Below are 22618 nucleotides of genomic sequence, written 5' to 3' on the forward strand. Positions count from 1 at the left end.
AGGGTCTTCTCGTTCACTGCCCACAACTGGACACCATTCTGTCCTTCACGCATTGGACGGCAGGTGACCAGCAGTTCGGTTTCTTTTGTCTCGTTCTGTAAATCGCAAACAGTCCACCGAGCTTGTCAGACCCCTGGCTGTGTTCCTCTGCAGTCTCCACAAACACGACCATCCTGAGAGGTGACGTCATTGATTATCTCATCACAGTGGCACCTGTCGGGGTGGCACAGATCAAGAGAGTGACAGTGAAGTCGGTCCTGGAAGGCGAGCTGCTGGCCTGAAGCAGGAATGTTGGGCCACTGAAGCAGCAGACTTTGTGAACACCAGCGCTGGGGTCATTCTGAGAACTTTTAGACACGACTGTACATGAATGGCTTGAGGAACGTGACAAAGAGTTCAAGGCGTGGATTCCTCAGCTCTCAACCCTATTGATCGTCTGTGGGATATGCTGGTGGTCCCACCTTGAAACTCGCAGAACTCCAAGGGTCTGCTTTTACTGTCTCTGTGCCATCAGAGGTCTTGTGGGGTCCACACCTCAATGGGTGGACCCACACAATGTTAGGTGATGGGGAGGGGGGTGCATAGACATCAGCTGACTGAGCTTTACTCTGATTGGTTGGTTCAGAGACATGTCAGCAGGTGACATCTCCATGTGAGGAGTCTTATTAAATTCCTGCTCTTCTCAGACGTGTATTCATTTCGGTCCTTAACCTTCTTGTATTAAAGTTTCTATGTACGTCACACTTAGCGAGCTTTGTTCACAGGACCTGCGCTGATTTCTGTCTATGATGATGATGATGATGATGATTGTTATTATCTAACACGAAACACTTCCTGGGCAGAGCCTTTATAAAACCTTTCATGACGGCGTCACCCCTCGATGCTGCCATTGATCCCTGGCACAGAGTCTAATGCCAGTTCATTTGAGAGTACGCCTGGTAACCAGCTGGCCTTTTAACGCTTCTGTGCTTGTGCTGAAAATTACGATGGGAACTGCAATGTGGTCTTTGATAAACTAAAATTCATTTTCGTAAAATAACATTTTCAATTATTGAAGTAATAAGACATTTCACGTAACCTTCTTGACGAACAGCGCAGTGTATGAAAGATCAGCGCTGGGCAGAAAACTCTGAAGTGACGTCACTGATATGCGGCTCTTAATGTGAGCAGATTTGAATTCTGATGAAACTCTTAAAAGGTGCAACTGACTCGAAACACTTTAGGAACCTGCGACATAGCCGAGTTCATAGAAATGGGAGAACAAGATAAAGATGTTGTGATGAAATTGTGACGTGAAAATGCTCCTCAACTTCCCACAAAGCAGAAGGTCTTGTTTTACTGTTCATCAAAAATGTGGGAAGCCAACTTTTTCCAGATTCCAATGGGGTGCTTTGCGTTGTGCTCATGAAGGTGGCTTACCTGCTCAAATAAAGTCACCCACAGATCGCCAATCAAAGCCCCTTTTAACTGTGTTGCCATTTTCAAGCTGTAAACAGAAAAGAATCAGCCGGCGTGTCGCAAACCGTTCGCTGTTTAAAACATCACATAATTACTTGACTGCTGCTGGTTTAAACACAAACAAATATAAAACAACAGCAAACAGTTTTAGAAAGTTGGGTAACGGAGAACAAGATTTAGGGAAGGGTTTAGTGCAACTGATAATCGCCACAATCAGCGGCGGGGGACAAAGCGCTGAGCCTCCTGTACCGCTAAGAGCGAGAGAGCGCATGCGCCGGGCTTCGTAATGAGGAACACTGAGCTAAAACTCCGAGCGCTTGAATCTATACTAATAAAAGGCAAAGCCCTCACTCGCTCACTCACTGACTCATCACTAATTCTCCAACTTCCCGTGTGGGTGGAAGGCTGAAATTTGGCAGGTTCATTCCTTACAGCTTCCTTACAAAAGTTGGGCAGGTTTTATATCGAAATTCTACGCGTAATGGTCATAACTGGAAGCAGTTTTTCTCCATTTACTGTAATGGAGATGAGCTTCAACACCGTGGGGGCGGAGTTTCGTGTGACATCATCACGCCTCCCACGTAATCACGCAGTACGTAGAAAATCAGGAAGAGCTCAAAAAAGCGCTGAAGAAAACATGCATTATATAATTGAGAAGGCAGCGAAACAATAAGAAGCGAGCGAGTGACATATTGTGACGATGTGGGTTCTGGCTCCACGCTCCCATGGCTATTTGGGAACCCTTGAACCCAACACCGTCGATAATGTTGCCGAGTGAGCCAGTCAATGGAGGCAAATTACTGAGCAAGGGGAAGGTAGAAAGTGCAAAAGTGCTTTTATTTAAAACAGTCAACAAAAACAAAAACAGTGTTCATAAATAGTGCAGTTCTTCCAAATTCATTAAATAAATAATCCATAAAAAGAACGCGTGGAGGTTAAAAATCAATAAATAGAAAAAAAACACATCCTTAAAAACGAGAGGTTAAAATCTTCTCCTGGAAGCAGTCTTTAAAACAAAAAACAAATCCGGTGCTTTTCTGTATGCGTCTCACCTGCTTATCCCGTATGGGCCAAGCAGCAGGCAAGACGCTCTCTACAGCTGCCCTCCTCAAACACACGCAAGACTGGAGACCTCCCGATCCCTGGCTTCGGTTTGGCTCTCATCCCAGCCTCGAGACTTGGACTCCTTGGTCTCCAGGACGCTCACACCAAGGACTGCCACTCCAAGCCTCCCGACTTCCGCTGCCTTTCTGCGGCCTTCTGCGGCTCGTCGCTTTCACCTTGGTCACTCCCGCTACCTGCTCGCTCAGCGGGAGCGACATCAACACAAACACGTGGGTGTCGGCCTAACACCCAGCTTCCATGCAGCTGTCCACGAGCTCATTCGCCGCACGTCCGCCGCTCTTCGCTCTCTCCCTCTCACCGACCTGCTTTCTCTCCTGCTCCCGGTAACCTCCGTCCTCTCCTTTCCTTTCTCTCTCCGATCGTTTCTTTCTTCCCGATCGCTTTCACTACTTACCCCACAACCGACTCGCTTCTTTTTAAAATGACGAGGGCCACAGCAGCTGCAGCATTAGCCGCGGGACAATCATGAATGTGGGCAGTTCCTCACCTGTGCACTAGGTGAGAAACGCCCACACCCTACGGATCGCCCCACGGCCCATTATGGCCCAACGTCCCTCACTAAGCCGCGAGCACATTGATTATTTATTTAAAATCAATGGCCTTTTCTCCACGAGCTGTGGACCCATAACACCACACATATACAACCATATTCATGAGTTCTGCTACTTCGGAAACAAAGCACGATGTAAACCTACACTTTAAATTAAGTTCATAGACAGGCTGCCGCTGGCGTTTGTAATTTAGTGCCTGCCCATATAAGGCCGTCCGTCAGCGGCAATCCAATAGCAAACTCCCACTAAATATTCACGGGTGAAGGACTGTGCTTATGGAGAGGAAGATGAGATGGTCAGGGTGGTGTTTGGCACAAACTCAGCGAAACTGCGAGAGAAAGGACTAAGGTAACATTAAATACAGCCATGGACATAGCACGAGATGGTACCAGCACAGCTGGGAACCTTCGATGCAAGAACACCGAGTGGCTCACGTGAACTGACGCAGTGCACAGATAAAAAGCAACAGTTCCAAAGAGCTGAACAAAACCGAATTACACAATTGAAAAGGCAGCAAAAAATATGAAGCGTCTCATACATACAAGCATATTCATAAGTGCAGCTACTGTGGAAACAAAGCACACGGTGGAAAAAGTCAATGTCCCGCTAAAGGAAGACAGTGAAAAAAAAACCCGTGCATGCAGTGTGTCAGGTCTCAGATAAAGAAGAAGACGAGCTGTTTATTGATGCAGTAAGAAACGAATCGATGAATGAAACCTGTCATCTTTACAACGATTGACAAACACGGAATGTAACTTGAACACAACACATCCTACAAATACGAACCTGATTGAAAGAAATAATGATAATCAAATCCTTGATGGCAGCAACACTCAGTAACACTCACAAAACAAATACTGTATATTGACAGTCATGTTACGTTATTGTAGCAACCCGGCAGTCCGCGCTGGCGGAGTGACGCCTTGTGGGTAAATTATGTAAAATAGTTGTGGGGAATTTATGGGAAATTTATGTGAAAGTTATTGTGTGTAAAGATTAACTAAGTTCGTAATTGTCTTTCCTGTTGTAAATGTTATATGTGTTTGTGCGAGCCGTGGGTGGGTTGGGATATCGCCGTCCGGGGTTGTAAAAATGTAAATAGACACCGCCGTTTAGAAATGTCGTTTTGTTGTTGACCTTGACAGTGGTTAAGCGGATGAATTTGAGCTTTGCTTCTGGCTATCTGTGAATAAAGAGATGCAACAGGACAGAGCTGTCATTCATTGCTAAGATTTCATCTAAGCAATTAATGCCGAGACACTCGGAGTCGTGTGGTGTATGGGACACGAGCGCTCGTACTTAAAGAGCTGGGTACAGCTGCGTGCCTAATGCTGGCAATCCGCTAGCCGACAGCTTGGAAGAGGTGCACGCGAAATCGGCTTGAAAATCTTCAAGACTCGACCACGAGTCGCTACATTGGTGTCAGAAGTGGGAGACCAGGCTGTTTAGAAGACGCCGTCATGGAACAGAGTCTTGAAGAAGTAGAGCGTGCCATCTTAGAGAACAGCGTTACGTTAAAGCGCCTGATCAGCGGAGCTGTGCGGAGAAAAGAGGCAGACCGACCTGATGGTGCCAGTGTTCCCCGGACAGTATTGCGATTGTCCAAGCACGGCCAGAGTGGGTCGTCGGCAGCCACTGCGATACCCCAGGTTACCAGTCGGCCGGTCCTCTTCTCTCGGTCACCTGCTAAGCTGCCGCGATACAACGGATTGACGCCCTTAGAGCCCTACCTTGCACAAGTGGACCTGGCCGCGATACACAATGAGTGGAACCGCGAAGAAGCTGCGACACACTTGGCCCTTGCCTTGGAGGGTCCCGCACTACAGGTACTCATTGATCTGACATCAGAAGAGTGTCGTGATCTTCAGGCTCTCACAGCTGCTCTCACCAGTCGCTTTGGACAAAGAACTTCAGCAGAATGCAACAGAGACAAGCTGACTAGCCGACGTCGGCATGAGGGTGAGAGTATAGGAGCCTTTGCCGCTGACATCAGGGTATTGACACGAAAAGGTTATCCTACCTTCTCGACAACAGTGAGGGAAGAACTCAGACTTCATGCTTTCCTGCGGGCCTCACACCAGAACGTCTTCGCCAGCATGTCTGTCTATCATCACCCCGAGATTTGAGCGAGGCAATGAGAGAGGCTGAGCGGGTCGAAGACATACTACAGGCGGAGTCACCGGCAAAACGAACACCACGACCGAGTCGATTAACCAGAGCCGTTGAACGAAGGGTGGAAGGGGACCTGTCTGAGTTAGTGAAGGTCAGCCGCGCCCAATCAACATCCACCCCCCGACAGAGACAACGAGTGGACTGCTGTTTTCGATGTGGAGAGCCAGGACACTTTGCCAGGGATTGCCCCGCCCCAAGTCCGTTACCTCGTACAGCATCACCGCAGGGAAACGATATCGGGGTGAGGCCGTGAGGGGGCCCTCGCTCCGTTTTCCAGCACCCCTCAACAAAGACTGCTTCAAAGTTGGGCGCTGTGGATTTTCCACTGGACTATACCTGGACTGCACTATTGATGGATGGCCATGTAGTGCCTTAGTGGACACGGGTCCACTATTTGTTTGCTGAGAAAAGGAGTGTTACCCGAAACAGCTAGTCTTCTTCCCGAGGGCTGGACCCCCACACATAGCGAACTACGCACGGTTACGGGTGAACGGACAGTAATGCCCGGAAAGAAACTGTTATCTGTGATGGTAGGGACGAGCCAGACCAACCACGAATTCTGGCTTGCAGATATAAAAGATCCGTGCATTATCGGGTTGGACTTGTTGGCCCACTGGGGAGCATGTGTTGATGTCTCTAGGGCCGTCCTTTGCTTAAGTAATGAGACTGTGCCGCTCCAAACGGGCCGGAACCGTCCTGGAAGGGCTGCTGGCTTGGATGTGCCTGAATCCTGCGGCTCACCGGCTCCCGATCGTTGCTCAGGAGAATGTTGCAGCTCAGACCAGTGCTTCCCAGCGGTCTTCCTCACGCGACCACCCATCAGCTGAGACCGTCGCCGCTGTAGAGGAATTGGGCCGTCGGTGGGGAACATCTGAACGACACAGCAGGAGCAACTTCAGCAACTTTTGAGAGACTATGTGGACGTTTTTGCGGCTCGAGAGGAGGACTGTACTAGGACGAATTTAGTGAAACATCACATAGACACTGGCAATGCCACTCCCATTCGCTTGCGCCCCACCGATTGCCTCTTGCGAAGCGTCAAGCTGCCGAGGAAATGATTTGTGAGATGGCAGCCAACGACGTCATTGAGCCTTCGGACAGCCCCTGGGCTGCACCAATGGTCATGGTACGGAAGAAAACGGGGGGTTGGCGCCCCTGTGTGGACTTTCGAAGGTTAAACGAAGTCACTCGAAAAGACTCGTACCCACTGCCACGCATCGATGATGCACTGGATTATGTGACTGGATCCTGCTGGTTCAGCACCTTGGACTTGCGCAGTGGGTATTGGCAAGTGGAACTAGCACCAGAGGACCGACACAAAACCGCATTCACCATAGGGCAAGGGTTGTGGCAATTCAAAGTGATGCCGTTTGGGCTGTGTAACGACCGCCACTTTTGAAAGACTGATGGAGAGGGTGCTGAAAGACATTCCCCGAACCCGGTGTGTGGTCTATCTGGACGATTTGTTAATCCATGCCAGAGACTTTGATCAGGCTATCCACAACTTACGGGAAGTCTTGACGGCCATTCATAGCGCCGGGTTGCGGTTGAACCCCGCAAAATGTAACCTCCTCTCCCAACAGACTCAGTTTCTGGGACATGTGGTTAGCGAGAGTGGAGTGGCTACCGACCCAACAAAGGTGACTGCCGTGAGCAACTGGCCCCACCAGCCAACGCCACCGAGCTGCGGAGCTTTCTGGGCTTAGCCTCATACTACCAAGATTCGTGAAAAACTTTGCAACTATTGCTAACCCCTTGCACCAGCTAACGAGTAAGGGCCAACAGTTCGAGTGGACGGAGGACTGCGCCGATGCCTTCCAACAACTCAAAGCTGCTCTTACCAGTGCACCTGTCCTGGCATACCCTGACCCCAACCAACCCTTTATATTGGACACGGACGCCAGTAATGTGGGGGTCGGCGCAGTACTCTCCCAAAAGGGGGAGACCGGAGAAAGAGTGGTGGCCTACTATAGCTGCAGCCTCAGTCGGCCGGAGAAAAACTACTGTGTTACCCGGCGGGAACTATTGGCAGTGATCTTGGCAGTGCGACACTTCAAGCCTTACCTTTTGGGCACTAAGTTCACGATTCGAACTGACCATGCTAGCCTTACATGGCTGTTAAACTTCCGCAACCTGAGGGCCAGGTGGCAAGGTGGATAGAAATACTTCAGGAGTATGATTTCGAGGTGCAACATGACCAGGGCGGCAGCATGCAAATGCTGATGCCCTCTCCAGGCGACCATCGTCCTCGACGACTGTCGGTATTGCCGCCGGCAAGAGGAAAGGGTATGGGACCATCATCATCAGCAGCCGGACTAGAAGAAACGGATGGAGCAGAGGAACCATTCACCATCGACCAGTTAAGGCAACTACAAGCAGACGACCAAGTGCTGAAGGAGGTAAGGGGCTGGCTGGAGACCCAGGAATGCCCCGATTGGCAAACCGTATCTTCCCAAGGGCCGGAACTCAAGTTGTTACATTCGCAGTGGGGCAGCCTGGAGTTGCACGATGGTGTGATCTACGAAGATGGCAGGCACCAAGAGGGGGTACTGACCATTTGCAACTTCTGGTTCCCATGGCTTTACGCACAACGGTCCTCCGTTGGGTTCATGGAGCAGCTGGATCTGGGCACTTTGGAAATGCAAAGACAGTGCGTCGGCTGCGGCAGCGATTCTATTGGCCCGGATGTCGACAAGATGCGGAGATGCACGTCCACTGCTGTGACGTTTGCACGGCGCAGAAAGGACCTGGTCAACGCTCTCACGCGCCACTACAACAGTATCTCGTCGGGCTCCCATGGAGAGGATTGGGGTAGATGTGCTGGGTCCTTTCCCTACCACAGAGGCCGGAAATCGTTTTGTTTTAGTGGCGATGGACTATTTTACCAAATGGCGGAGGCATACGCCATTCCAGATCAAAGTGCCTCCACAGCCGCTCAAAAACTGCTGGACGAAATGTTCACTCGATTCGGGTGCCGAATGAACTGCACAGCGACCAGGGGCGGAACTTTGAGAGCCGTTGTTTAAAGAGGTGTGTCAGCGGATGGGGGTGAAGAAGACCCGGACCACCCCCCTTCACCCGCAAAGCGATGGACTGGTAGAACGGTTTAACCGCACCTTGGCCGCCCAACTTGCGATCCTCACTAGTCAACACCAGAGAGACTGGGATCAACATTTGCCTCTGGTCTTGTGGGCGTATAGGACGGCTGTTCAGGAATCGAGTCAGTGCACACCGGCGGGCTGATGTTCGGAAGGGAGATGCGCACGCCGGTGGACTTGGTGTTTGGCTCGCCCCCTGAGCCTGAGCTTGCTGGCGGTCACGAAACGGACTATCTCCGACGATTGAAAGAGCGACTGGACACTGTACACCAACTGGCCAGAGAGGCCCTAGAGGGAGCTGGAGCCCACCAGAAGCGGGCATATGACACTGGGGCGCATGGTCCAACCCTGAAGCAAGGGGACAAAGTGTGGGTGTTTTGCCCCCAGAGGAAACGGGGGTTGTCCCCAAAACTGACGCACCATTGGCAGGGACCTGGAGAAATTTTGGATGCAATTTCAGACGTGGTTTTCCGAGTCCGAATGCTTGGACGGGGCAGACGGGTGGTGCTGCATAAAGACCGTTTGGCACCATACCACCCATTGGCCCCAGCACCAGAAAGACTTGAGAACCAAAGCAACTGAGCCTGGCACGGGTGATAAAGACTCAGGCAGGCCCAAACGTGTCCGCCGCCGGCCAGGACATTTATCAGACTTTGTTTGTGAAAATTAGGGTTGTGGGGACACTAACCCTCTTGGGGGGGGGCTGTGTAGCAACCCGGCAGTCCGCGCTGGCGGAGTGACGCCTTGTGGGTAAATTATGTAAAATAGTTGTGGGGAATTTATGGGAAATTTATGTGAAAGTTATTGTGTGTAAAGATTAACTAAGTTCGTAATTGTCTTTCCTGTTGTAAATGTTATATGTGTTTGTGCGCAGCCCGGTGGGGTGGGTTGGGATATCGCCGTCCGGGGTTGTAAAAATGTAAATAGACACCGCCGTTTAGAAATGTCGTTTTGTTGTTGACCTTGACAGTGGTTAAGCGGATGAATTTGAGCTTTGCTTTTGCTTCTGGCTATCTGTGAATAAAGAGATGCAACAGGACAGAGCTGTTATTCATTGCTAAGATTTCATCTAAGCAATTAATGCCGAGACACTCGGAGTCGTGTGGTGTATGGGACACGAGCGCTCGTACTTAAAGAGCTGGGTACAGCTGCGTGCCTAATGCTGGCAATCCGCTAGCCGACAGCTTGGAAGAGGTGCACGGCAAAATCGGCTTGAAAATCTTCAAGACTCAAACACGGGTCGCTACAATATTTTTTAAAATGTTCCGTTTTCTTTTTCTACCTTTTTTAACACACTACTTCTCCGCTGCGATACGCGGGTATATATATATATGTATATGTATATATATATAACCCGATCTACATACTCGAATAATGAATACTTTATTCGCCATCAATGATTGTTTTGGTAAAGCCATACTCAGTGTATTCATTAGATGAACGGTAAAAAAGTAAGAGTGAGGGGAGGATGACTCATTGAGGCATGCAGGCTGTAGTGCGCGTCAACTCTATCTGAATTGCGCGATCACATTTGAAAAAATATATCTTTTCAAGTTCTATTTAGTCCATATGTGTCAAACTCAAGGGCCGCGGGCCACATCCGGCCCGGCGTGTAATTATATCCGGCCCGCGAGATCATTTTATATACTGTATTATTGTTATTAATGGCCCGGGTATATGAAGCGCTGGTAACACAATAAACTACAGATCCCATAATGCAGCGCTTCAGCTGCCTTGCCGAACACTTGCAGCATCATAAGGTAGACTTGATTAACGCGGTAAGTTATTGCGAAGCAATATGTTTATATATGTGTGTGTGTATGTATGTATATATATATATGTGTGTGTATGTATGTATGTGTGTGTATATATGTGTGTGTATATATGTAGATATATATGTATGTATATATGTGTATATGTATATATATATATATATATATATATATATGTTTGTGTGTGTGTAAATATATATATATATATATATATATAACAACAACACTCATCACTCACAACAGTGACAAAACAATTACATTGACAATCAGGTTACGTTATTTTCAAAATGTTTCCTTTTCTTTTCATTGCTTCTTTAACACACTACTTCTCTGCTGCGAAGCGCGGGTATTTTGCTAGTGTTAAAATAACCAGCAGCGCACACGCGACACAAGCAGCAATGAATGAGGCGAGCAAAGCACAGACGACGAGTGCTGGGGAGAGACTGACTGCGGGGAGCCGACTGTAAATGATTTTTATAAGAGATGTTGTATACAAGTATTGTGACGTCCCGTCGAATAAACACACTTAGGAGCCGCTTGTCCGGGGAAGTCTTTCAAAAGCCGACTGGATTTTTATTGAATATGCCGAGATATAAACGGTTCCCTACCGCCGCCCGTGGGTCTGGGTCACGGGGAAACCTCCAAAATAACAAAGATAATTCATCTGCGTCTTATCTAACTCTTTAACTGTTCCTTCCTTTCACTATTTAGTGCTGTCTTCCATCGCTCCAGCCACAACGACCACTTCCGGCCGCCACCTCTCCTTTTCTTCACACACCGTTAATTAACACGGATCCTTGTCACTCCACTCTCTCTCTCTCTGTCTCTGAGGTGCCCCAAGCCCTTACAAAAAGTGTTTCCCAAGACTCCATCCCAACACTGCTTCCACTCCCTACAGCCCATGCAATGGCAAGATACGTCACAGGATTCAGTCTATAAAGTATTCGGTATTACATTTCATAAAGTAACTGTATTCTTGCATACATCTTTAGAAATGTACCGCGAGCTCACTTTTGTACTCTGACGACGTAACGCTGGTCCTTGTAAAATATTGGAGAAGATGCTATTGAAGTTGAAGCACACGCTGCAGCTTTTTTTGGTTAAACATGCGGTTTCTTTGTGTTTCTCAGCCCCCAAGTTGTTCGTTTTCCAACTGATGGAGTCTCCGCTTACCTCGCTATATACGCGCATGCAGCTCTTTGTCACGCGTCATGAAGTCGCCATCCCGTCAGTAACTGCAGTCGCACATCTCATACAAACTGCGGTCCGCTGTTTCTCTTCTACTCTAAACTGTCGAAGCCACAGGCGAGCAGACCGTCCTTACTGCCCTCTCCCTGAATTGTCGGCGTTTACGTTGAAATCCTCAGCTCCGCGCTGGCCTGCTGACGTTCACGTTTATCGCCTATCTGGGTATCTGCGCTGTTCCTATTGGCTAACGCACCGCTCCAGGGGCTTCTCACGGGGAATCTTAGGATCGCTCCGAAAGCGCAGCATCCAACAGGACATTCAGGAACAAAAAGGAAGATAAAGGGAGCTCATTTGTTGGTTTTTTATTTATTTTTTGCCTTTGCCAGTCAATTCAATTTGACAAGAAGAGACTCAGGTATGCAAATATGTGAGAGTTCAGCAAGAGGGGACGGTGAGCCAGTAACTCCCAGTTTCTATACCTGTGCCTTTGACAACAGAAGCAGCCTCAGTGTGGGCTTTTAAAGAAGCCCCTGTGGAGCATAAGGTGCCAGACACTGATATCAAATATCACCTCAGATACGTGTGGTGTGCATGACTTGTGTTTACGTAAACCAAGTGTTGGGTCTGCCATGAGAACAGGCTGGGCACGAAGTCCTCAGTGCGCCAAAGTCAACAGGATGGCGCCAACCTGCTGTGTTTGACAACTGGGAGGACCTCATAAGCCAAAGGAGAAGGAATTGCCAGCACCTGGTCGATGAGGACCCTGTCCCGGGAAGGAAGGCCACATGGAAGAATTTAAAATAAGGAGCCATTTGTATAAAATACATATATATATATATATAGATCTATTAAAAAAAGTCACATTTTAGGATATGAAAGGGTAATAATACTCCTAGTGCTCACACTATCATGGGATTAGCGACTGACCCACTGGAAGGGCACTTCTGGACAAGGAGGGTGTCACATGGAGTAGGGACAACAGGACCCGAACAAAGACATCACTGGTGGGCATCCAGCTGACCAGCAAAAACAGGGAGCACATGAATATCTGGGGGTACACCCAGACCCTACAACGCCCCACAGAAAGCTTTCCATTTTCAGCAGGCTCACACCCTTTAATGAAATGGTGGCTGGGAATGTTCTAGCAGGCCATAGTAACTGCTGTGCTTGGGTCTACGGAGGGGAGGAACATCAGAGGAATGAATGGAATGACCAAGTGCGCCTGCTGCATTACAAGATGGGCAATGGCATGAAAGGGCATGTGGGCAAAATGTGAGGCCATTACAACAAATGCTGTTCGGACCCTCCTTGGCAGTCACAGAGGTGGGCCTGGGGTTGCCACTGGGATCTGCAGACATCAGCCTGATTAATGGTGTGTCCATGTTCATCCTAGTGTGTGTGCCAGATACATTGGCACAGCCATGAGAGTTCTGCAGGGGCTTTAAGCATAAAACACACACACACCTGGCATGTTCTGTGGGGGCCTGACAGTTGTGCCTGTCTATTATATAGTGCCTTTCACATCTATCTATCTATCTATCTATCTATCTATCTATCTATCTATCTATCTATCTATCTATCTATCTATCTATCTATCTATCTATCTATCATGTCTGCCATACTCTTCTCTCCCTTTCAGCTTCTGCTGCCCTCTGATTCTCTCCTTCCTGATCTTATGATGTTTTCCTACTCCACAAATTCATTTGAAGATCTTCATTTCTGTTGTTCCCGTTTTACTTTTATGCTCTTGTTTTCCTGCCCAGGTGTCTGGTGCACTCAGCAATGCCAGTCTGGCCCCTCGCTCTTTTTTACACGTTACCACATTCACTCCTGCTCTGATTTTATGATCACATGACACTCCTGATGCCTCCTGATTCCCAGAAAGGCCATCTGTCTAACGGGTTATGGTGAAGTGACAGTGGATTGTCCAACAGAAGATGACCAAAACATAAAAGGAAATCCACGAAGAATGTTTCACTAAGAAGAAATGGAGAGTTTCAGAATGGATGACTCAAAGCAGACTTGTAATGACAATGCCACGTTATGGCACTTCTAGTCAAAAGTTGTCTCTGATTTGCCCACCGCAATCATTGATCTTCTCACCGGACTGTGTCAAATTGTCAATTTAAATGAGTAAAAATTGCCATCTGTGTCACATTTAGCCAATAGCGTGTGTCCTGGTGGAGCTGGTGAAGTATGAAGGGTTAATGGCTGTGCCAAGCTCCCGGTCCTTTTCTTCTTTTCTATGCATTGAAATTCCAGACGAGCATCCATTGGCTGTCTGCTCCCCGAAGGCTAAAGACAAATTCAAAGCTGTGTGAGGGGACGAGTGGCACACTGGGTGGTCTCAGTTTATAGGTGTATTAGACTAGGTGACTGTCACTGGGAAGGTCATATAATGTGATGCAGTAGGCAGGGGACACCAGAAAGCGGGTGGGCACAGGTGGAGGCTCTTTAGTAATGGTGTGTTAGAGTGCCAGGCGGGGTGACAGCGGGTGATTTCTTTCTGTGCCCAAGTAAACTGTGTTCCTAATTTCATGGAGGGTCTCCGTGTTTGGGTGCCATTTGGTGTGTCTGGTTACCCCAAACCACTATGAGACCCCAAATCCAGATAAGACCAGGATGGTCAGTTTCACAGGTTGGAGATAAGGAGGGCATCAGATGAGTTGATTTGCATGTTCGTGAGTTTTGTTTTCTCACTTTTATTACTGCAGACTGGATGGCTCCACACCCAAGTTCTAGAAAATCTTATCTCTCTGGTGTCCTGGTCAGGTGTTTGGTGCTTAAAGACTTCATTGTTATTTATGGAGAGCAACAACAATAAAATTCATCAAAACGTAAGGAAAACAAAACATTTAACAAAACATTGGACCTGATGAACCGAAGCTGAAGCCCTCCTCCAGGATGTTCATGTTGACACCAGCATATGACGTCATGGACCCCGGCGCCCCTGCCACACCATAAAAACTCCCAGCAAGCCGAGGACTCCTGAATGTCCTGAGAGAGCCGACCCACCAGACCACTGCCAGTCGAGCACCACAGGTAAGGAATCAGCTGAGCACATCCCAGCTGGTCAGGAGATGTGGACGTCGCACTCGTCAAGTGAACTCATCACACGCGTGTTTTGTGGGTTTTCACCTGACGCTTCCATTTCTGTGGTTTATCTTCATTGTACCTGACAACGTGTCTGTTTGTTCACGTCTTGTGTTCTTTGTAGATTGTGACATATAAACACGGTGGTCTTGTCATGCACCACCTCTCTGTGGGTCTCCCCTGGTGTCGTCTGTTTCTGAATGCCACATTTACTTTTCTGTCGTTCTGCTCTCCTCTTCTTGTTAACTTCTCCCCATTTGCTGTGATTGTCGATTATTTCACATTTCATGGCTTTGACCACTTGCTTTGCTGCACTGCGTCTCACTCCTGGTTGACCTTCTCCGGGTCACAACAATCCTCGGACAAGCCTGGTGTTCCTGCAGCTCGGCCATCAGATATGTTGGGCCACTGAGGTTCACGATGGACACTCGGGGTGTAAAGAGCCGCGGATTTCTCAGTCAATGCATCCTTTCTTGTTCTTAGGACTCTCTGTGATGAACTGAGTAGAAGGTCGTCATTGACGTCACATCTCTGTCCCTAGACAGATGACACTCTGATCCTTGAGGTTCATTTCTCTACGTGTTCTTTGCACTTTGTGGCTTTTATTTCCACTTTGACTTTTGATCCTTGTCTGATGATTTCGATGCTCCTATGTTTGATCCTCCAGTTTCCAACGCGTCTCTTCTCCTGATCTTCTCCTCACTTCCTTTGATATTAACACCACAACGCCATCAGCGTTTTCTTGCTTGTGTATTCTTTGCCTTCTCTGATCGTGATGGTCACCATCAGGCTCATCAACTTCATTTCACCGGCCCACCATATGACGACGGCTAACTAAGACCATCAGCTGAGAGACCCTCAGACCAGTCAGAGGTGAAGGTTCAGCTGCGTGTCTTCTCACAGGTCCAGCTGTCCTTCTCCTTTCATCTCTCTGCTCCACTTATTCTCCTCTCTTTTACAGATCCTGAGCACAATGGCTGCGATGTTTTCACTGCTACTAGTCGGGTTGATGGCGAGTCTCAGCACAGCTGCAGGTGAGTCGGCTAACTAAAGCGTTTCATGTTGTCACCACACCAGCACCAGTGGTCTCACTAAACGAGGGTCAGGGGACGGGAGACAATGTCAGAGGTATGAGGTCATGTGATGTGTCGCAGAGCCTCATGGGATGGGGAGAAGGGCAGTGGTGGTGACTGGTTTGGGTGTCAGAGGGTTGACATTTTGAATTTTCTGCTCTAACTGACATTAGAGTGTAATAAAACGTACACCCACATTAGCACTTCCTGTACTCACGATGACGATGACGTCACCCCACAGGGCACAGGCTTGAAACAAAAGAGTCAGAAATGTCACTGAGCTCTGAAGTTGGAGAGCACAAGTCCTAAATGTCCCTCCTGAGCTGCTCAATGTCCCTCATTTGCACACACCGCTAAAGTAAGATGAAGGTGAACCTCGGTACATCTGATTGGTCAGATCAGAGCAGAACTGGCATCACTGCTGTGCCACTTTAGAGCTGGTAGAGGTCCGTGTGCCACTGTCACCCTAGGAGGAGTTGGCAAGCCACAAGTGTGTGATCAGAAGGTGACGGAGAGTTGAGGTACAGGCAGCAGCTCAGACCACCAAAGATGAACGAGAACATCAAAGTCAAAGTCAAAAGCGCCGGGGACCAAACGCTAAATGAAAGTCCCCTTGTAACTGACGGAGAAGGCGACCCACCATGCATTGTGATGGGAAACGTGGTGACGCTGAAATGTTACGTGATCAGCAACTGCTGTGTGTGTCCACACGGTGAGTGAAGAATCAAAAAAAAATAAAAATCATTTATTAAATAATCCTCACTCGGTGTGTTTCTACTGCCGTATCGTAACTAAGAGCAGGAAGGTGGGCTCAGCACCAGCCAGGGGCTCAATGCGATGGCCCACAAGTCACCTGAAACAGAACTCAGTCACGTGTGGTGTGTGTGACACATAAAGACCTCCTGTAATCAGTGGGGACACACAGACTGGGACCGTCACAGGAAACAGGGGACGTTTGGTGACCCTGCAGACTGAGGATGACCGGCACTTGTGACCTGATCCAATGTCACCACAAGTGACACATTCAAGTTTTTGTGGTCACCATTCTCTCAGTGTTAGCTTGTTAATTTCTGTTTTGCTTCATTTTAGACCCCAACACCCCCCTGAGACTTGTTAATGGGGGCAACAGCTGTTCTGGGAAAGTGGAGGTGTTTCATCAGGGCCAGTGGGGAAGCGTCTCTCATTACGGATGGGATTTGAATGACGCTAAAGTTGTCTGCAGGCAGCTGGGATGTGGCAGAGCCATCTCAGCACCAGGAATTGCCCACTTTGGAGGAGGCAGCGGAAAGATCTGGATGGATGATGTTGCTTGCACAGGGAAAGAGTCGTCCTTGATGCTGTGCCAACATAGTGGACTGGGAAAGCATAACTGTGATTCACATGAAGATGCTGGGGTCGTCTGTTCAAGTAGGTGTGACATGTCTGCCTCCTCAACATAAAGTGTAACAAACTCTGAGGTTACTGATTGGAATGCAAAACTCAAAATGAAGATCTGCTGAATACGTGGAATCAAACAAGCAGATCAGCATAGGACTCCAAATTTAAAAGTACATCATTTGTAACGTCACTCGTTTTACTTTCTCGTATGCAAAGTACAGTAATCATGAAAAATTAACCTCGAGATTTTGATGAATCTTTTTAGACCTTCCTGAGTCCTTTTTTGAGAATTATGTGTATGTGTGTGTGTGTGTGTGTAAGCACAATAACTCAAAAACGCAACGAGATGGATCGATGAAATTTGGTATGTGGTTGTTACACCAAAATTATAGATCTGGATTAACGTTTGGGCCAAATCCATCGACTGGATGTGTCACTTTACCTGAACACGTACTTTGGTTTGTTATTCCTGCAGCTGCAGAGTCCGATTTATTCAGCTTTACTTTTATAATAATTGTTCAATATGTTATTAATTTGATTGGATTTGTTGTTGATGGGTCTTTAATGTACATAATATAAAAATCTAACCCTTGTCTTGTGGTTTACTTCTCAAATATCCATCAACATATCTGAGTATACGAGAATGTCGAGCAAAGAGACTACACTCCTGATTTTTATTTATTCTTATAGTAACATTTATAGAATTTTATTGAAAATGTATTTTTTTATTTTTAACAAAGTGGCTCAGTGGTTAGTGGTGCCATCTCACACATCTGGTGTTCTGGTTTTGATCCCTGTGCCAAGGTTCTGTTGGTATGGAGTTGGCATGTCTGTGTATGTTGTTGTTGTTGTGGGTTTTATTATTTTTTTTAGGTATTTTGGTTTCCCTCTCTCTCATATTCCCAACAATATGTGTGTGTGTTTGTTGTCAGCCCTCTGTGACCCTGAATTGAATCATGCAGGACTGACAATGCACACCCGTGTTTCAAGTGAAGATTCAAATATTCATAACTTGTGACAAAAGGAGGAAGAAAAGATTCATTAAGGCAAATCAAGGCAAGTGTCACTGTGCAGCCAATCAGATTCACCCTCCAGCGTTAACCCTTGAATACACTGGACTTTCAAGCACTATTACATACCTGGGGTCTTTAGGGACCCCACATATGTACATATGCAAATCAAGCCACAAATGGCCATACGTGTCCAAATCTTTACTGAAACCTCCTGTGTGAAGACTTCACTTTTGTTAAAACACAATTCAGTACATAATTACCTTTAATTTGTAATATTTCTATCTAATTACACCCTTGCAGTGTGTTACTCAGCACAGTAACGTCTGACTAGAGTGTCATTTTCCTGATCGTTGTGACGTGGCTCCTGGCACACTCTGCAGTCTTCATCTGTTCTGCAGTCCAGTGGTACTGAGCCCGTGTGGCACCATCTGTGTTTTTGTCCACTTTTGCTTTTTTCAGGTGTTGTCACTTGTGTTGTTTCACTCTGAGGGGCTGCTGCAGTGACCTGCCCCCTTCACCTTCATCCTCCTCCTCCTCCTCTGAGCTCTACCCATCTACAATGCCCTGGACATTTATGATCCGATGGCATCAGAAGTGTCACCAGTCTGCAGAGTCTTACTCTGTTGTTCATCGTTTGTCTCCCTGCTGCGTCCGTGTGCCTCTCTGACTCGTCGTCTGCTATTAACGACTGGACATTTCCAAGGTTTGCTGTGTGTTAAGCGTCACGGCTTTTCTTTTCTTATCTTTCAACTCTCTAAACTCATAAATACCTAAAGAATAAGCAACAAGACAGAAACACGCTGTGATGAACATACAAAGACACAAAGAATCCTGAGAAAGAAGATTTTGGTTTACAAACACAGCACTTAAAATGCGCAAATAAAACTCCTGACACTTTACACGTTCAGAGTCTCTAGAGACCTCATATGTTTAGGTGAGTTAATGATCGTAATAAGAGGACTGGAAACTGTTTGGGCTTATTATGGGTAGTAAATCACTGTGGATGACATGAAGGAGTAACACGTCACACTACATCATGTGACCCCTTGAGAGCCGTAAACGTGATGCCTTGGGCCACTAGTGGTCAGCAAGTTAGGGTGTGACTGGTCAGTGCACTCTGTGAGTGAAGAACATCAGACAGGCCTTGTGGTCAGGGCTGGCACTACTGGCACATTCACATGGCACAGAACAGAAGATGAGGGTTAAGATGTCCTAGTGGATGGCACACGGGCACAAGCAGGTGGCATAGCTTTACCAGTTTGATGAGCTCTGCCAAACAGGCGGCAGTGATGTGAAGAACATTTATGTTTTGCTGCAGACTGAATTTCACACAAATTGACGGCTTATCATTGTTCTCCTCTTTTTATTTCACTTCTTCATATTCATTCTGCCTTCAGATCATCTCGACAGCACCCCTAACATACACAACACCCTGTCCAAATGCCATTCTGGTGTCACCCATGAACTCAATGGGGTGGCAGCAGCCCGCAGTTAGCATAAAAGGTGCCCGCAGGTCAGAGGATTGTGCAGATGTGTAGAAGTGTCACAAAGCCACCTGATGGCCGCCATTAACCAGTGATGTCTAATTTTCAGGTATGTCTTCCAGTCTCGGCTCCTGCCAACAGGGATGGGTGAGATACTCTGGCCGATGCTACCAATTCTTTACAGAGAAGAAGTCCTGGATTGATGCAAAGGTACTGTACCATCTGGAGGGCTCTGGGTGACATTGTGGGAATGATGTGGATGAGTGGGGTCTCAGCTTTGAAATGAGTTGAGTGTGCCATGGGGTGCATGGCAGAGACGTGGCAGGTGGGTGACATCAGGCCTCTCAATTTTATAACCACAAGTCTCTGACTCAATTACATGGCAGCTCCTTGTGACAGACTGGCACCCCACCTGCTGCTGAATGAACAGCTTCAGGCCCCCCAAGTCTGAAAGTGAAAAGAAGACACAGTAGGTGACAAGCCCACCAGGGTAGTGTTTACCAAGAAAGGCGCTATATAGAATCAAGAGTCAAGATGTAAAATGCCATACGACATTATAGAATACAGGGGGCACTCCTGAGCCATCCATGAACCCATAATAAGGAATTAAACTGAAGGAGGAATTAACAAAATGGAGGAAACACAAAAGTATCACATGCAAGGGAATCAAAAAATCCCACCACCGCTTGGGGTGTTGAACAGCCGCTCTGAGATGTGCAGCCTTTGTGCTGAGCCCACCGGTGGCACCTCAGTTGATTGTGAAAAGGGACGGGCAGTGACACTGCTGTGACACAAAGACACCAGCTTTAGGGCATCAACAGACTTTCAAGAGACCACCACCCAAAATCCTTTAAGAAAGTCCAGCATTCAGCGGAGTCACTGCACTGGGGGTCTTGTGAAACCACTAAAAATCAAATGGCTTCCAGGCGCTAACGATGGCAGTGTGCTCTTTTACTTTCTCTCTGCCCATTGTGTAGGATGATGCCATGTTGGCCCTCTAAACACAGCGCCAGTGCTTTAGACTCCCCAGTTAGCACGTGCTGATACAGCGCATTGCCGTACCCACCACACGACGAAGCAACTCAGGATCCCAGATTGGGACCCACGTGTAGCCATGCAACGGGTGACACCTCAGCACCACAGGGGGAGGTTTTTTATGGTAGCCAGAGTGCCAATTCTGCCACCAAACCCCAGGTTTTTCACTGCAGGTTGGAGGGCCTACTTGTGGGACTGGATGCAGATTAACGTCATACCCAGGACGGAGCAATTGCAGGTTAAGGGCCCACCGAACAGAAAAATAAGGAAAATCTTTAAAAACTTCATAAAATCATTTGGTTGCTCACTGCTGCAAATGAAGGACCGTGCTTTGCCATCTTGTGTACCCAACAAGTAATCCTGGTAGTTGGAACAAATGCAAACGGCACTCTGGTGTGAATGAGGGAAGGAGAAGCTTTATGATGAAGGAGAGACTCTACAAGGTGGGAGCTCAAACGTGGACCACCAGAGGGCAAGCCTGGAGAAGCTGAGGGAGGAGCGACACAAACAGAGAAGATCAAAAATGAGGGAAGAATGAAACCACAAAGAAGGTCCAAGAGTTTTAAATGACAGCAATGGTGTGGCCATGTCATGAGATGAGGTGACAACTATGTGGGCAGGAGGGTCACAACTCAATGAGTAAAGATCTGAGGGAGGAGAAGTCAAATGTAAACAAATATTAAGATGGAGGAGTGTGAAGAAGTCTGCTTGAAAGTGGTGACCCCACATATTGAGGAAGAAGAGGAGGCTGAAGGCCCCACACCACACTCTCTTCTCTCAAAGTTGGCCGAACTGCTGCATCACAGCAACGCCACCAAGCCACCTGCCGGCTTCATCCTTATCCAGCTGTGTTTGATTCGACTGTTATCTGCTAAACATGGAGACACGTCGGCCTTCACATGACGCCACACTCTACTTCCTATGTTTCAGAAGATGTTTTTATTGTTAAGATGTGTTGAGACGTGCAGTTGTTGGTGTTATCAATTGGATTTGCAGGGCGTTTTCTTCACCATCTCCAGATGTTCTGACACATTAAGGTCTGCCCTCCATGATGACGCGAAGACCAGGGGTCTTCAAACATGGACATGCTGTGGGACTTCTTTGAAAAAGAGATTCCTGTTGTGTGTCAAGTGAGACACATCACCTGGGGCCTCATGAATAACGCAATGTGTAGAATTCACACTAAAACATGGCATACGGACAAAAGTTGAAATGTGCGTACGCACCAAAAAATTCAGATGTACAAAACCGTGAGTAAGCCAACATCCACGCACTTCTGCTACATAAATCCTGGTCTGCGTGACATGTAACACTAGTGCAGGCGCCTGCCACCCCACCCCATCTCCTCTCAGAATTACACCTGTTTAAATATACAAATCAATATAAATATTCTTTAAGTACAGCGTTCTGTGAAAAGACAATGGGAAAAGAACAGGAGAAAAAGAATGGCAAGTGGAGGCAAAGAAAAACATACTATTTGTTGGTTTAAGCAGCGGTATAAACAAGCTGAGCGAAAGGTCAAGTTCACAAAGTCACACAGTGGCGAAACAGAAAAGGAGTTGTCAGATATCAAAGTGAAAAGGCGAGTCGTAGCCCACCATCTGAGTGTCACATGACAGCTTATTAGGGTACAGAGAAATAAAAATAGGGACACAGTGGAAAAAAAAAGGCCGGAATGTCAACTTTAATCCTGAAAGTTCCACTTTAATCACGCAGTTTATTTTGTCATTAAAGTAGAACACATCATAAACTTCATCTTAAAATCGTTTAATTTACTCGTTTCTCAAATCACATCGTAATTAAAGTCGCACGTTAAATGCTTTGTTTTGTATTTGATCTTCTTTGTGCTCCATGTGTGTGAATCACTACGTGCTTCTTAAACCGGCTCTCTTCCTCCAACAGGACACAGAATCCATGACATTCGTGATATTACAGCTCTCTGAATAATTAAAATACTGAGATGTATACGTGATATCATATAAATTAATTATATATATTTGATATATTAAAGCACATTGTTAAAGACGGTGCCGCAGTGATACTGATGAGCTGGCGCCTCGTCCAGTGATTGTTCATGTCTCACACAAGATGCTTGCTTGGCTGTGAGCGACCTTCAATGAAATAATTTAATACAGCAGCTTGTCGCTACCACTGTGCCACCGAGTCCTCGCATATTTAA

The 22618-nt window shown here is 47.3% G+C and overlaps 1 protein-coding gene across 1 annotated transcript in view; it reads left to right on the top strand.

The window, feature by feature from the left end:
• The first annotated feature begins 14378 nt into the window (after positions 1–14378).
• The window catches only part of LOC120542044 (deleted in malignant brain tumors 1 protein-like), a 94518-nt gene continuing 86278 nt past the window's right edge, over positions 14379–22618 (top strand). The window contains exons 1-3 of the mRNA XM_039774143.1: positions 14379–14406; positions 15419–15491; positions 16620–16937. Of these exons, the coding sequence (XP_039630077.1) occupies positions 15431–15491; positions 16620–16937 (379 nt within the window). The 5' untranslated portion in view covers positions 14379–14406; positions 15419–15430. The remainder of the gene's footprint in view (positions 14407–15418; positions 15492–16619; positions 16938–22618) is intronic.

Source organism: Polypterus senegalus, chromosome 13 (genome assembly GCF_016835505.1).
Source record: "Polypterus senegalus isolate Bchr_013 chromosome 13, ASM1683550v1, whole genome shotgun sequence".
NCBI classification, from domain to species: domain Eukaryota; kingdom Metazoa; phylum Chordata; class Cladistia; order Polypteriformes; family Polypteridae; genus Polypterus; species Polypterus senegalus.